This window comes from Myotis yumanensis, unplaced genomic scaffold (assembly GCF_028538775.1).
Source record: "Myotis yumanensis isolate MYYU_CA2020_CCGP unplaced genomic scaffold, mMyoYum1.0.hap1 SCAF_2, whole genome shotgun sequence".
NCBI lineage: Eukaryota > Metazoa > Chordata > Mammalia > Chiroptera > Vespertilionidae > Myotis > Myotis yumanensis.
In genome coordinates, this window is record NW_027223753.1 from 38,552,606 (window position 1) to 38,569,879 (window position 17,274).

Sequence of the window (17,274 nt, forward strand, 5' to 3'; positions counted from 1 at the left end):
AAAGATAAAGAGTGTGAGCAAGGATATTGTTTTTATTCCATTTCTAAATAAAATGAAAAGGAATATACCCAACTGTAAATAAAAATACATACACACATACATAAAGTCATTCCAGGAGTTGAGAGAGACTGTATGAGTACCCATCACTAGTGGGCAGCAGAGTGAGGTGCAGAGACCTTCTATGAGCACCTGCCAAGGTTTCCTGGGAATCACTGATTTGGTGCTGCTTACCAGTAATGGAAAACTCATAAAGCCTCACAAAAATGTTCTAGTTGCTTCAATCTCATGTTTCTAAATATTTATCTATTCTACTTACTGTATCAAAAAACTGGAACAAATACTGAATTCAGATTTCACTGATTGAAATCTCTAAACACAGCAATGTGATTAAGAGACAATGTCGATTGTCAAGGGCGGGGGAAAAAAGGAGACATATATAATACTCTTTGTAATACTTTAAGCAATAAAACAATAAAAAAAAAAAGAGACAATGTCAGTTCCGTTTTAACACAAATATTTGGTGATGAAGTTCCCATAAAACATTATTTTAAAAAATTATTTTAAGTAAATAGTATTTTAACTATGAATATATTATAATGTACACTTTTAATTAATCATTATCTTCCACTTCATTTTGCTTATGCTATTAATTATTCAAGGAGAAAATTTGTAAGATGTCTAAGTAAGTAAATATTTAAAACGTTAAAAAATTACTCTTCTGCCGAAACCGGTTTGGCTCAGTGGACTGAAAGGTCCCAGGTTCGATTCCGGTCAAGGGCATGTACCTGGGTTGCGGGCACATCCCCAGTAGGAGATGCGCAGGAGGCAGCTGATCGATGTTTCTCTCTCATCGATGTCTCTGACTATCTCTCTCCCTTCCTCTCTGTAAAAAATCAATAAAATATATTTTAAAAAAAATTACTCTTCTTGTAATTAATGGATCTTTATTCCATCATAATAGAGAAATTACTCACTACACAGTTTTAAAAAGTTAAATGAATAAAAAACACACAAAAAACGCACAAAGAAACCTTGTCTACTAGGTAGAGGAGTAGGAGCAGAGTAATATTTGGGTGGTTATGATAATGACCTACAAATCTTCAAGAGATACAAATTTGGGGATATATAATGGAAAACATAATCTCCCAGGACATGACTGTTTGCAAAGTTTTGAAATAAAATGAAGTAATCAACAACTGAGAGCTCTCCATAGGAGGGGAAAAAAATGTATCAATTATTTTTTAAACTGATTATATATATATATATATATATATATATATATATATATACACACACACTAGTAGCCCTGTGCATGAATCCGTGTGCAGTAGCTTGCTGTTGCTTGCCTCAGCTGGCCACCCCACCCACCGCCACTGGTAGCTCTCTACCACTCTTAGCTCGCTGCCCCGCCCTTCTGTCGCTCCCCCCGCCCCCCCTTGTAGATGGGTTGTGATGTTATGGCGTCCTGGCTAATTTGCATATTCCTCTAATTACATATATATATAGTGTATTTGTTGTAACTTCTGCAATCACTTACCTATATGGAGACTGAACTGATGTTGCTACAGTTGGCATGGCAGTTGCTGTAAGCATTTTTGTTGCTCTGGTCACCGCATGTGTTAGAGTGGGGCCGCCAAGTGCTGAACTGGCTGCCTGTGAAATAAGAAATAATCATTCTAGATCAGGATTTCTCAGCCTCAGATCAACTGGCATTTTGGCTGGAAACTTCTCTGTTGTGGAAGACTGTCTCAGGCATTGTAGGATATTTAGCAGGATATATATCCCTGACCTCTACCAGCAGGTGCCAGTAGGATTCTTCAAACTGTGACAACTAAAAAGGTCTCCTGACACTGCCACATGAACTGTGGGAGGCAAAATAACTCCCAGTTGAGAACTACTACTACTATTCTACGCATGTTAATACATGGTACCTCATTTAGAGGTACCTGAATATTAAAAAAAAATTTTTTAAATATATTTTTGATTTCAGAGAGGAATGGAGGAGAGATATAAACATCAATGATGAGAATCATTGATCGGCTGCCTCCTGCTCACCCCCCATAGGGAATGAGCCCCCAACCTGGGCATGTGCCCTGACCAGGAATTGAACCATGGCCTCTGGTTCACAGGTTGACACTCAACCACTGACTCACACTGGGCAGGCTAAATGTTTTTTATGATCACCTATCTGGATGGAAGTCATGACTTGGGAAATCCTACACATATTCTAGCACATACTCATCACCAAAATGTTTAACTTATTAACATTTGAGGGCAGTAGCACTTTATATTTTTGGAATACTCTTTATTGGATATAAAAAACAAGCACAAATTAAGAATGAAGATGAATGTTCAATATTTTAACTTATCATGCTGGAAATAAGGCATTACATGTGAAATGTATTACACAGCAGGCTTCTAAGGGGCAAAGACAACCAACAACACCTATTAATGAGTGTCCTGGTATAGCCTTTAATAGCATTTATAATATAAACTAGGTGAAACATGGGAAGCATGGAAAAAGAAGCAAGTGCTTGTATAAAAGTCCTGAACCAAAAAGTAAAAAGGAGGAAAAGAATCCATTGGAAATGTTGAGTGGAGCAGACCTGAAGACAGAAAACAGGTTCCTATACCCTCAAAGGGAGGTGGGTAAAGCAGGGAAGAGGGTGGTGGAGGAAGAAGAAAAAATGTCCTAGATACACTTGTATGTGGGGGCATCAAGGCAAGCATCTGCTCCCTGCATTACAATATGGTCGGTTCACAGATTCTTCAACAGGATCCAGCCACAAATAGCAAATACATATATGATCTCAAAATATAAAGTTATAAAAGGAAAGAAAAAGAAAGCATTTATTTAAAAAACAGGTTAAATAAAATTTGCTACTCACTTCTAATCTTGTATAGCAATCAGCAATGAATTTCTTATGCAATGATACAGAATCCTAAAAGTAAGAGGTATATGGAAATTAAACTTAGTCTGGCATTTAGCTGTAATCATTAAGGACAAATGTCAACATAAAGAAGTCAATTTTTAGGCATGCTAACTTATAAATAAAAATAAATACAATCTTCTGCCCTTTTGTGTTTGACTACCTTCTTCCTGTAGATACCCACCTTCTTTAACCTAGGATTTAGATTAATGTAACTATAGTTTATGATTAATTGAATAGCTTCATTTGCAATTTCTTCATCAGGTGATTCCATGGCTATTTTCCAAATGAAATCCATTCCTATCAATTCCAGCTTTTCTACATACTGTTCAAAAGAAAAAAAAAAATAGTACACCAAGGTCACAAAATTACAATTTTTTTCTGTTACACTGTAAGTTCACACCTCTTTAGTTCAATATGAATTAAGGCTGTAAAAAACTAACTATATGAGAACACTACTGTACCAATATGGAACTTGAAACAAAAGACAACCAACCACAGAAACACTGGGCCATGCCCAAGGGAACCAGAGTAGATGTGAAGAAGATTTTTCCACATACACCTACACCCATACTAGACATCTACCCAACTGAACTACTGATGCAGAACTAGCAAAGCGTGAGATGGGTGCCATCCTCAGGAGCTTTTTTTCAGAAGAAAATGAAGTCAAGCTAGAAGTAGTTAATACTCCTTGGAGCTCAATTCAGTCTTCCCAAGGGCATAAAAGGTCTTGTAAAAATTCTTACCATCCAGGAAACCAGGTCAAGAAACATTCTTAGAAAAGAGAGTTATTTTTTGCCTTTCTTTTTAAAGGGGCACACATATATAAACAATTGTACACATTCTATAGATCATTTTCCTGCTTCATTGTCTGCTCCTAAATTTTTCTCCCCAAATCCTTGCCACTGCAATCTCAGAACTGAAGACTTTGTTACTTTGTTAGGAATATGCGGGTTGATGGGTCTGAGGAGTTGGAAGTGTAGATGGAACTAACCTACTCTACACTGACCTAGCCTCAGGAAGCCACTGGCAGCCCCGGGTCAGTAAGAAGCAGAGGGATCTAAGAGGTCAGTTGTCATCAATGCAGAAAACAGCAGACAAAGGTTACCCAGTCTTTTAAAAAACTTCATGTTTCACTATGTTTATAACATGTTTTTGCTGAATATCAAATTTTACCAGATTATCTAAATTATTCAGATTCGAGAATAATGTACTTACCAACTGAGCTCCTTGTCTTTTCAATCGATGATCACAGAGATTCACATTTTCAAAAAAAGTCTTAAATAAGTTAAAACCTAGAATTAGAGAACGTCAAATAAATTCCTGTACTGTAAGCAAAGACTCAAAAGCATATCAAGGACTGAAACTAAAATACTCAGGACAAAAACATAGGCACAAATTTTTAAGACCTTGGATTAGGAAATGGTTTCTTAGATATAGTGCCCAAAGTACAAGTAAAAGAAAAAACAGATACACTGGACTAAATCAAAATTAAAAACTTTTGTACTTCAAAGGACTGTCAAGAAAGTGAAAAGACAACCCATAGAATGGGACAAAATATTTGGAAATCATATTTCTGACAAGGAGCTAGTATGCAGAATATATAAGGAATTCTTACAACCCAACAACAAAAAAAAGACAAATAACCTAATTAAAAAATGGGCAAAAGATTTGAATAGGTATTTCTCCAAATATATACAAATGGCTGGTATACACATGAAGAGTCAATATCATTAGTCTTCAGGGAAATGCAAATCAATACCATGTGATACCACTTCACACCCACTAGGATGACTAAAATAAAAAATATAGACATTAACAAGTACTGGTGAGGAAGCAGAGAAATTGAAATTCTCACACATTGCTGGTGGGATTATAAAATAGTGCAGCCACACTGCAAAAGTTTGGTAGTTCCTCAAATATTAATTTTCTGATATAGCAATTCCATTCTGGGTATATACGCTCAAGAGAAATAAAAACCTCTGTCCACACAAAACTTGTACATGAATGTTTGTAGCAGCATGATTAATAGCCAGAGAGTGTTAACAACCCAAATGTCCATCAACTGATGAATGGATAAACAAAATGTGGCATAGCCTCACAATGGAGCATTATTAGGCCTAACTGGAATGAAGTACATGCAACAAGTAACCTGGGGTGAACCTTGAAATTATCATGCCTCAGCATAATAAAAAATGCCAGACCCATATTGTACAATTCCATTTATATGAAATGTTTAGATTAGGAGAGTCCATAAAGACAGAAACTGGATTAGAAACTGGGGGTAGGGGTGATGGGGAGTGACTGCTAAAAGGTACAGAATTTCCTTTGGTGATGAAAATGTTCTGGGATTAAAAAGTGGCGAAGGTTGCACAACTTTGTGAATATACTAAAAGCCACTGATTTTACACTTTTAAAAAGTGAACTTTACGGTATATAAATTATATATCAATAAAAAATTTCAGTTAAAATAAACACCCAAAAGGAAGATGTCTATACTTTGAGAAATTTTGACTTTAAATGAATCCTTTTTGTTTTAAAGTAACTTCATAAAAAGACATTTTGGCAATTTTAGTTATCAGGCCATATGATTTAAAAAACTAATTATAAGATAACATTTATATAGAAAAGAATTTATCATGTGACAGGAACAAAACTGTATACAAACAGAATAATTATAAAGGCAGTGCTTATTAAAAATACATTTCATTTTCAAAATGTGTATAAATATTTAAGTATGTATACATTTTTGTGGGGCACCCTGTATAAACATCACAAACATATTCCATACTGCTTGGTTGCTTCTGAAAAGTTGGCTTAGAAGGGAAGAATACAATTTTTTAAAGAACTGAAAAAATGATTCTGTGTTTTTTCCTACCATTCATAGTGATTTCATATGATTCCAATTTAAGAATCTTCTCCTTGAAGAGCTGCTGCTGAACATCACTCTCAAGGTCATGTTGCCCTTTTGTAAACCATTCAAAACACATCTGTGGATCAAGACAAATATTACCCTACAACTAAAATCCACTCCAGGAAAATACATATTCCAAATTGGGACAGTAAAGATAAATTAGTTGTAATTCTTCAAAAACTTATATTGCCCAAATACCACTCAAAATAGAAATGCTTAGAACTCTGGACTAAATAAAGCATTAACTTACTAGCAATCTTTCCCACAGATAATGTATATATTCCCACTTTTCTTAGAATTTTATACTTGAGTTTTTCCACAAACATTTATTAAGAAGCCAGGCATTGTGCTAGGCACTATCACATACTTAGTCCTTTCAACAATCCTATCAAGTAGTTAATATTGCCCTGGTGTGTATTGTTGTTTTCAAGCTGCTCCGGCTACTGCGACTAAGGGAACAGTCGTGGAAGGATGGTGTGCGAAAAATGTGAAAAGAAACTTGGTACTGTTATCACTCCAGATACATGGAAAGATGGTGCAAGGAATACCACAGAAAGTGGTGGAAGAAAACTGAATGAAAATAAAGCTTTGACCTCAAAAAAAGCAAGACTCGATCCATATGGGAAGAATAAGTTCTCCACTTGCAGAATTTGCAAAAGTTCTGTGCACCAACCGGGTTCCAATTACTGCCAGGGCTGTGCGTACAAAAAGGGCATCTGTGCAATGTGTGGGAAAAAGGTGTTGGATACCAAAAACTACAAGCAAACGTCTATCTAGATGTATTGATGAAGAGTCTGTCTTTCTGTATGATTTTGCTTTCTGCTTTAAATTTTCAAGGCATATCATAAATGCTCAAGTTATAAAATAACATCTTTTAAGACTATTAAGTTTAAACCAGGGAAGTTGATTCATTCTTTTGCTCTCTAGAAGTTCTGAATAGCAACAATGGAACTAATCTGCCTTATAAGCATCTTATTGAACTAGAATAAGAGGCAAATTTAACAACAACAAAATATTGTCCCAGTTCTGTAGCACTTTTTATTTAACAATATTCATATAATTCTTATTATCCTCTTCCTCTACCTTATACTTACATATATTGTGAAAATGAAAAGGGGATTATTGATATTTTCTCAGAACTTGGCATTCAGATTTGTAATTTCCCCCTCATTCCCTTGTTGGTTGCCTAGTTCTTAGAATCAGCAGTCCCTTAATTAATTGCAGCTTCATAGGGTATTTAATTATCTGAAACCACAATTGCTGAGTGGTTCCTTGGAAATTAGCCAAGACCCAAATCAAACACAAGTTCTCTTTATGATTTTAAAAAGTTTGTTCTTGAAGTCATAGTGCTAGTACCTTTCATATGAGAATAAGAACATAAGGGGTACTCCATATATATCCAAATGAATACACTGGATTTCAGAAAATACATGTTACACACATAACCTGGAATTTACACTATTATGAAAGCCAGAAGAACAGTGTTCATTATGATGATATATAATAGAAATGAATCACTACTCTTTGGGGAAGTTTTTGAAGCAAAAATGAAACTTCTTTAACCTCCTTCCCCCCTCCCCCCAAAAAATAAATAAAACAAAGCAAACATTTTGATTCCCAATATATATATCTTCAAAGAAAGATTTTTTTAATGCTACTTTCAGAGGTTTAGGACTTCTGCTTTGGAAATCTGCAGCCTGCTAGGGGAGACCAAAAAAGTATCCCTATTGCAAAGTATAGTATGTGTAAATACTTATCACTATAAAATGTGTAGAATAGATAACATGATATACATAGTATAGATAATTGCATTTTTATTTTTAAATTATTATGCAAAATAAAGTTTTAACTGTTTAAGTTTAAGAAAAAAAAAAAAAAAGTAGTTAATATTATTCCATAAAATGAGAAGAAGAAACAGCGATTCACTGCTAGTAAATGTCAAAACAGGTGTTGAGCTCCTGGTTTAATCTATTTTCTGCTGTTTAATTATAGTTCTAAAATCTGTCTAGGCCTTCATTCTTCTTTGATGTTTCTGGGGTAAAATGTCATTAAACGAACTCAGTTTTCTATTTGTAACTTAAAATTAGTTTCATGTGACAGGAACAAAAACACACTAAAAGATATAACTTTGTCCACAATACCATCTTCTTACCTCTCTATCTAATTCACAAACATCCTGGCCAGTCACAAGACACTCCCAGATTTCCTTGGCACGATTCCAACCCAAATACAGAGTAGCTTCTTGCAAGAAAAATGCCAGAAATTTTAGATGGGCTTCTAAATACTGCAAAAAGAAATGATACTTATTCAACTCCTGGCATTCATAACTAAAAGCAAAATTTAAAAAACAAAATAAAACTTTAAAAAACAGTTCTATCTAATGCTTTTCCATATAATTTATGGTAAATGTGAGAAATCAGTTTACAAGCTGACAGTACAATGTAGTAGAAGCTACTTCAAGTCTATTAAAAATTCAGTTGACTTTAGATAATAAAATATGATTTCAGCAATCTCAAAAAGTAAAACACCATAAACTCACAACCAGTCAGTTAAGTTTTCCCTAACTTAAAAAAATACTACTAATCAATTGATTTGAAAACAAAAACAACTATCTATAGAATTGACAATTAGTATTTCATGTCAAAGTCAAAGAAAAGATGTCTATTTTTATTACTTTATCATAATGCAGTTCTTAGCGCAAAAAGTCCAAATGAACGTTGTAAATCTTGAAATAAAAGCACAGTGCCAATACCCACCTCCCGGTAAGTGTACCGGCCATCCACTAGTGTTGAACCAGTCAAGCCTCCAGGTCCAGCCATGGCTGCTGCAAGCCGATGACAGGCTATCAAACTTCCCGTTACCAATTTCACTATTTCAAAATTTTTCTTCAAGTCTTGAATAATGCTCTTGGCAAAAACAACCAAAAACAAAAATGGTATGAAAATTTAATTATTTTGTCATTTCAATAAAAACTTCTGTTAGCAAGTAATCCTAGGTGAGTGATAGCAAACATGATTTCTTCACTTACATTTCTTACATGAAAGTAAATAAAATCAATCTGGTATGTACACTTACTAGGGAATTAATAAACTCCTCTGCTAAATTTTGCTTCTAAAAAATATTATTTTTCTTTTTCTTCTCAAGTCTATTACATTGAGGAAGTTCTAACTCCATAGTCACACTAATTTTTTTGTAATATAAAATAAACTTTTGAGTCTTGTCAAGCAAATTTCTAAAATACCATTCTAACTTTTAAAAACTGGCCTAATGATGTTAATATATAGGTAATAAAAGGAAATAAAAATGAGTGAAGGATACATAAAAAAAAAAGCTCCATAGAAATGAAAGCAGAATGATGTTTAAACTAAAAATTATTAATACAAATGAATTACATTAATAACCATAAAATGTAAAATAGTGACAAGACTCAGAGATCTTACTCATGTTTTGTTATTACAAAAGGTTACGAAACAAATGTATGATAATCAGATTTGGCTATACTATACTCTTACCTTGTCTTGCTTTTGATAGGTTTGTTTTATGAATGAACGGGTGATTTCATGGAGCTGACGCAAAGCTGGTACCACCCATACAAACTGGGGATTGTTAAGTTGAGATGACTAGAGTTAAAAAGAAGTTACATAAATTAAATTTAAAAACAAACGGCAGACAAAACTTATTAGCTATAAAAAATGTCCAAGTCAATTAGGCTTCACTATTGCACATTCTATTATTTTTCTCCTCACATTGCTCATTTATAGCTTATCTCATGCATTCATAATTCAGTCTTCAGCTTCTTATTCTGCATGCAATTTCCTCAGGCCAAGAACTGCAAACAGGAGTGGATGTGAAGTGACAGCAAATGTACAGGGGTACGTCAGCAAAAAACAGACAACAAGGAATTAGCAACTTCAAAGGAGAGATTAAGTAGCATAGGCTGCTAGGACATGTTGAGATAATAAAATAAATTGATGGCAAAAGCTTATCTTGGATAAGACAGAACTGGCTGATAAGTAAAATGGTATAAAAACATAGTTTTCTATAATTATATGATTAAGATACCAATGATATGATCAAGTTACTGATAGTGGTCTAAATATTAAAGGAAATATTCACAATCTGCTTGTATTTCCTAGTTTAAACAATTTTAGAAGAGATAGTTCTATTTATATTAATTACTATAGCCACTTTATATTTATACTTTATATTTTTCAAAACACTTTTAAAGGTATTATTTCTGAAACGGGTACAGACAATCCAGATTTTCATAGTACACATCTGAAAAGTCTGATGTTCTATCTTTAAAAAGAGAATTGCTTTTTAATAAATAGTATCTTCAAACTATGAGATTTCATTATAAAATTTATAAGAATATTAGGTTAAACACTAAAATCAACTGATCAATTAAATCCAAGAAACTAAGTAAAAGTTTAAGTCCTGAATATTTACTTTACAGGCTAATTTTTTTTTAAGCTTTGCTTCTTCAAGTCTTTCTGTAATACAAAGAGCCTTATGGGGGGGAAAAAACTTTTGATGTCCTTTGTAGAAAAACATCCTACTACTGAATATGTAAATGAGAGAGCTCTATTGCCAGAACAATTGGTTTTCCTAGAAATTAGCCAATCAATCAGCCAATACCATATTTCCTGGATTCTAAGATACAAGTTTTATAAATTTCAACAAGTTCTGAAATTGATGCTTCTTACAACTATGTCAAAAGAAACTTAGCCTCTAAACATAGGAGTAAGTTTTGATACAGTTGTCCTTACTTGAGTATATGCAAATTTAGCTGTATAGAAAGGTTATCTGTTCATCTACCTCTCCATTTATCACTTGGTATAGGAAACACCAACCAAGGAAGGTTTCTTAACTTTAAATGTTATAAAAAAGATTATGCTATAATGTAAAACTGACTAGTGTGTCATGTCCACAATTCAATTAAAAGCAAAGAAAACTGCTAGTGGTCTCAGAATAAAGCATTTTCCAAAGTCAGGAGAATTTTGTGTGACAGACTCATACCCTGTGAAGGGCTGTACCACTCAGCACTAAAGGCCTCTCTGTCCAAAGGTGTACCTTAATTTAAGAGAAGTTGTTTAGCGTGTAGTATACACAATTTAATGAAGTAAAAAAGCAGCTTGAATTTTATGAGAAAGGACAAGGACACAAAACTGCATACTCTTCAACATGCCTCAAAATTATACAGTCAATCTTAAAGATTTCAAAGAGGTCAAAACCACGATTATAGCTAATGAAAAGTAGTGTGCCACAGTGAAGCTGTACATACTGGTCAAAAGGAAGCTGAGGCAAACTCTGAATCTAAACAAATGTATGATAAAAATGAAATGTAGTTTCTCTTTTACTTCTTTATAAAGTTATTAAATCTTGCATCTTAGAATCAGAGAAATAAAGTATATACAGGGTGGGGCAAAAGTAGGTCTATAGTTGTAATAAAAATAACACAATAATTAACATAAGAATATGTTTTGTGTACTCATAAGTGTAAGCCTACTTTTGCCATACTCTGTATTAAAGGCCAAATTTGCAAGACTAGCTAGAATATTTCTAAAATATAGAAGTTGAAAAATGGCAGTTTAGGCTAATTCTTAGGCCTAAAATAAACTGAGACCTTCTAAGAAAATTACAAACATAAGGACATAAAATTAACCCTTTAGCAAATAATTGATATGTTAAAAAGTATTATGACCAATTAAGTCAATTAGGATTGGAATACTTTTGACATTAAAAATTATTCTTTGAAGGTAGCTCATTATCAAATAAATTTAAAAAAATACAAAAAGATAAAACTAGAATTTAGAAAGTATTTCTGATATGGCCTTTCTAAAGTTCAGCAAACAGGACAGATATTATTTATTCTATCATATCTATGACGTTATGTTGCTAAGTTACAAGAAAAATTTAAGCTATTCTTCTTCACTTACAAAAGAGGCAAAGATTATGGTGAACATTAAAATAAACATACCTGATAATATCTACTGAGGGAGCTGAGCTTCATAAGTGGGAGTTAACTGGTTTGGCCTGCAAATCTATGCCTAGATCCCTCTTTTCACTGCTGTGAAGTGACCAGTTAGTCTCCCAGTGTTTCTAGTGATGAGGAACTCAGGAGGCAGTGTCTACTTCAGGCTATTCTCCCTAAAGTTTATTGATCTATCATACTGAAACATGCCTTCCCATAACTTCTTAGAAGCCATAAGAGTGAAGTTGAATAAAACTTCTCTATAACAATCCTCCCAGTATCTACAGAAAGCTTTCATATTCTTTCTAGAGTTCTCTCTTCTCAAAGCTGAAGATCCCCATTTGCTCATCTGTCTTATTTATCCAGACCTAGCAATTTATCTAGAATTAAAAAGTAAAAGTTTTTACATGAGAGAATGTTTTTTAAAAAGTATTTCCCCCTGTCCTAACCACATCACTGTGAGACTGTACTGAGGATATCTTGCTACATTTACTTTCAGTTACATGTTTTGGCAAATAGAGGCCACTCAACTATGGGTAAGTAATGCTTTTAGTGTATTTGAAGGGTGAAGGGGAGGAAGTAAGAGGAAGGGGAGCAACATTTACTGAAAGGCTGCCAGGCATTGAACTAGGAGGCCTTGAGATAATGACTTAAGGAATATGCAAATATCACTAATTAAGTAAAAATGGGTTTTTTTGGTTTAGTAATTTTTTTGGATGAGTACATTTAAACTTTTTAATTGAAGGAAAAAAGAAGTGAAATAAGATGGAGAGGGTTGGGGTAGACAGTGGAAGGTATAAAGGAAGCAAAAGAAAGAGGACCAAGGAAGCCAAGGGTATCCTGGCAGAATCTACAGAAAAATAAAGTTAAGAAATAAAGGTCAGAATTTCTGAACACAACAGTGGAACTTGGGAATTTTAAGAGTGTCAAAAGCAGGGGCAAAGGGAACCAGTTGGGGAAATAGGTAGCTGAGGGGAGGGGGAGGAAGAGGTGGGTGGTCTTGTCTTACCCTTTGCTTAGTTTCTGTGGAGCCTGGCAGGGAGACATAATCCCCAGTCAGCCCACCTTGCTGCCTGGCAGGAAAGGGCATAGCACAGAAAACACCTTTAGTGGCAGGATATACATTGCCCCGCCTGGGTCATGTCCAGGGGCTTAGATCTTCCCACTGCCCCCCTTCAGCCACGTGCACTTTAAGAGAACATCTGTAAAAGCACTTAGTCAACTGAAAAGTGCCATATAAATGCAAGATATTATTATTTGGAATAAAATAATGATACATCAGGATTTCTTTACTGGGAGCAGTGGGAAATAAAAGGAAGAATATTCTTTTCAAGACTCACAAAATAACTCCAAAATTCTCCCTATTACTTTTTGAGTTTTGTCATGAAACAACAGACATGAATGAAGTGACTGCAAAGAGAAGCAATAAAGATGTAGTGAAGCTACTGGCTAGAAGAGCTAAGTAGTGCTTAGCTGTAATGAGGAAGGAACAGAGATCAGGAAGGTATTTTCTGGGTTTAAAAGTCATTTTCCTGGAGGGGGAAGAAGTCCCTTCAGCTTTAACCTTCATTTTCTATAAAGAAATGTATATGTTACTAAGAAGAAAAGACCATTTTTTTATGGATATCCTTTTCCTCTTACTATTATTAGTGAAGGACCTAAAACTTCTTACGTAACTCTGGATTAGTTTCAATCATAAAGACAGAGGCTGCTAAATTATCTGAAAGGCTGAGCTGAGAAAACTGGAAAAATTCCAATTGTATCTGAGTAGGAGGAGAGCAATGCTGTTGAATTAAAGAAGTAATTCCTCATAACCAGAGCACCACCAGCCCGTTTGTGAACAACTTTTAAACAATCTCTAAAGCTAGACAATATGCAAAAAATTCACTTGATCAAATTCCAACGTCAGAAATATAAAACACCAAGTTCTTAAATGCCCCCAACTAAACTTTAGGACCAAATATAAATAAGACAATAAAAGCCCATTGAATCACCAAAACCTCTTAATAAGAACTAAGAACCTCTGAGTATACCAATGACAATCAACAGTAGTCAAGATCTTTAAAGAAATACTTCTTAGTGAAAGCTAAGAAAAATGATTTACCAACGAAATTACTAAGCCATTAACTATTTACCAAAACCTTTCATGTTAACAGTGAAATGAAATCCCTCTGGCTGCTAGGCTTACGTTTGGTCTGGGCAACCTCAGGGCCTCTGTGGGAGGAGGACATGGCTCCTGTGACCAGGGCCGTTGCAACACTGGGTGTGTGTCCAGTGAGCGGCCACTGTGATCAGCCCTCTCAGAGGAGAGACTTGACATCCGAGGACAGGAGCAACAGGAGAGCAGCAATGACCACTGCTTCCTCTGCTAACTACCCTTTTAAAGGACAGTCCAGAGTCCACTGGAACCTGAGGCCAGAGCACTGCAGGGTAGGGCTTGTACAGAGCCAGTCCCTCTTGTAGTCACTGCCCAAACCTACCTTCTAAAAAGGAGTCCCAGCAGCAGACACTCACCCATTCACTGTTTGTCTAAGGAGGTACTTTAGGAACACATCTGAATCAAGCACCTAAAAAAATGACCATGTGCCAGCACTGAAGGAAATTTCTTACTTTCTCTCTCTCCTTCTTACTCTATAAATGTTCCTCCATGGGAGAAAAATGGTCATATTTACTTAGAATCCACTGTACTTATTTAAGCTGTCCACACTTTGGAATTAATTTTTAAAAGGTTAAGTTGAAGTTCTTATAATTTTATGAAAATAACATAATAAAACTACTCTGAATCTGATTCTGGATATTCCCCCCTCCCCCCGAGAATCAATTAACTCAAGCTGTAAATAATAAAGCACAGGTCATAAATATTTAAATAGCGATCTGTATTGCACATTAGTCTAAGAAATACTAAAACACATTATTTTTAAATTATGATACAATTTATTTTTTAAAATTATTAAATTAGTATACCTTTTAGTTGGTTCCATCTGCAAATTCTTACCTTGAATCCATCCTTCTTTTTTTCCAAACCTGACCATTCTCCAGGCTGAAAAATTGTTTTAAGAAAAATATAAGTGACTTGGTAAAGTAGTTATAATGTCCCAATCTTGGATTCTAAAGGTAAAAGCTTCCAAAAGACATTCAGTTTAAATTACATAATAGTGGAGGGAAATTATCTGACTCTAATTCTCAGACAGAACTATTGTTCTGACAAAACCAGATCAAACATAAAACCAACCCTTTTAATATCTTCTATGCACTTGATGATGTAGCTCCTCTTGATCGCTTCTTTCACTGCATATGCGTCACTAAGGATCGTTAGGTGTTCATCCAAAGCTTGCTGAATGAGGCTGCTGGGCAGTGTTGGAAGATGAGCCAGTTCCCAGAGTACATCTAACACCTACAATAATACTCATATGATAAGCCAGCCAATACACAAGGAAACTGCTTTAAGTATTTGTAGATAGAAAAATCCACTGGATTTCCCTGCCTTTCCAGAAGTGGTCTCAAAGCGAGCTTCCCGGCCTATCCGTCCAATCAGGCTCAATAGCTTCTGTCTTACTCGATCGCTCTCAATCTCCCAGCTCTGTAAAACAGAAAGACAAGAATTAGTACACTACACAGTGTCATCAAACTGGCAAAATATGTAAAACTTTAAACTTGAACTAAAAATGTTTAATAAAGTAAAAAGAGTACATTTAAACACTACTAATGTGGGGGAGGGGCAAACCTCAAAAGCAGCTTATTTTAGAAAAATGTGAAAGGATATTTGATTGGCACATACCTTCTGAATGAGAACAAACAAATGATTGAGCTGATCTGAATTAAACTTGACAGCTGCTGCAGCAATAATAGTATGAATATTCTCGATCACAGTAGATGATTGTCCTGACTAGAAAGGAGACATTGGGAGAAAGTTAAATCTTGGAACTTGGAAAAACCCAAGTCTTCTCCCTGGTAATTTATAGAAGCAAAAGAGTCTTATCAGCATTCACTTCCATGATAATACTGGCAAGACTATGAAGCAAACATTATTAATGGTTACCAGTTGGCCTTGTTTAAATTTCTAGCAGCATTAAATCTTTAATTACTTTACAAGACAATCATACTCACTTTTCTTAAATGAGCTTGATTGCCTCAGTTGAAGAGTTTTATCTGCCTAATTTTTAATTTTGCTCATAGATATTTTATGACCTCAATGAATATGTATTTATTTATTCCATGAGCAGTCAGTCTCTGCTTCAGAGATGTAGACCCCATGGTTGACCTTATGTTGAAATTCACTTTATAGCCTCAATCACAACTCTGTCATGCCTCACTGTTCACTATGTGAGAGCTTTGAAAGATAGGAGGACTTCTAAATATTCAATTATACAACAACTAGAGGCCCGATGCACAAAATTCGTGCAAGAGTAGGCCTTCCTTCCCCCCCTGCTGCCGGCACTGGCTTCCCTCTGGCACCCAGGACCCGGGCTTCCCTCCGGCTGCAGGCAGGCACCCGGGACCCGGACTTCCCTCAGTCCCGGCTTCATCCAGAAGGTCATCCAGAAGGATGTCAGATCTAATTAGCTATTACACTTTTATTATTATAGAAGATTTGCTCAATATCTACTAAACACACACACTTCCTGAATGTAGCAGGGATAAATAAAATATATATCATGGTTTCTAATCCTCAATCTGTGTGAATTCAAAACTTACAAAACAAAATTATGACCGTATTCAAGTAAGGTCAAGACATGGAAATAAAATTCAGGGTTTTTTTTTCAGTCTTACACCTAAACTTTCTATAGTCTGTTATGTAATGCCAGGCTGGGAGCCTGAAAATTACATTTCCCCTGCCAGCTGTGCTCCCATTATGTTCTAGCAATGTGAGGTACTCCTGGGAGATGAGCAGGCAGGAGGAAGAAAGAAGTGTATCTGGTTTGTGCTTGGGGACTGGATGCAGGTGCTGACATTTGTGGCAGCAGGGATTCCGGAGCCCAGGTGGCGGTATCGCCTCTTTGACAGTTTAGCACGTGCACTGAAATAACCTCCCAAAACAGCTTCCCTTCCTTGGACTTAATATCCCTTTTCATGTTTTGTTGTTCCAACATTTATACTTCCCCTTTTTGTTCTTCTGTCCTAGCAACATCTTTGCAAACAATGCCCTATATTCAATTCCCTCTGAGATACCCAGCACGGTTTCTGTTTCCTGACTGGATTCTGACTGATACAGTAGAGATAGCCAAGGTGAGCTCCAGGTTTCATTCTGGCTTAGCAACTAGATGAAGAATACTATCATTACTGAAGTAGACTGGAAAATTACTAGGCTTGGCCATGTTGAATTTGAGATGCCTATGAGATAACACAGGTAAAGGTGTAACAGTTAGGTATTTAGGTATACTGCCCAGGAGCTCTAAGAAGAGGTGTGAATTAGAGATATATTAGTAATTCTGAGAGTCAGCAGCATCCAAATGTAG

General features: G+C 35.3%; 1 protein-coding gene and 1 pseudogene across 2 annotated transcripts in view; one reads left to right on the forward strand and one right to left on the reverse strand.

The window, feature by feature from the left end:
• Positions 1-17,274, reverse strand: part of USP24 (ubiquitin specific peptidase 24) — a 138,880-nt gene that overhangs the window by 61,456 nt on the left and 60,150 nt on the right. For both annotated transcript variants that reach the window (XM_070405211.1, XM_070405210.1), the window contains exons 13-24: positions 15,597-15,704; positions 15,303-15,398; positions 15,051-15,212; positions 14,814-14,858; positions 9,357-9,464; positions 8,601-8,750; positions 7,997-8,128; positions 5,809-5,920; positions 4,149-4,225; positions 3,115-3,255; positions 2,889-2,942; positions 1,538-1,653 (exon numbers count right to left, since the gene is read on the reverse strand). In XM_070405211.1, coding sequence (XP_070261312.1) covers positions 1,538-1,653; positions 2,889-2,942; positions 3,115-3,255; positions 4,149-4,225; positions 5,809-5,920; positions 7,997-8,128; positions 8,601-8,750; positions 9,357-9,464; positions 14,814-14,858; positions 15,051-15,212; positions 15,303-15,398; positions 15,597-15,704 — 1,301 coding nt within the window. The remainder of the gene's footprint in view (positions 1-1,537; positions 1,654-2,888; positions 2,943-3,114; positions 3,256-4,148; positions 4,226-5,808; positions 5,921-7,996; positions 8,129-8,600; positions 8,751-9,356; positions 9,465-14,813; positions 14,859-15,050; positions 15,213-15,302; positions 15,399-15,596; positions 15,705-17,274) is intronic.
• On the forward strand, positions 6,256-7,701 carry LOC139001816 (cysteine-rich PDZ-binding protein pseudogene; annotated as a pseudogene).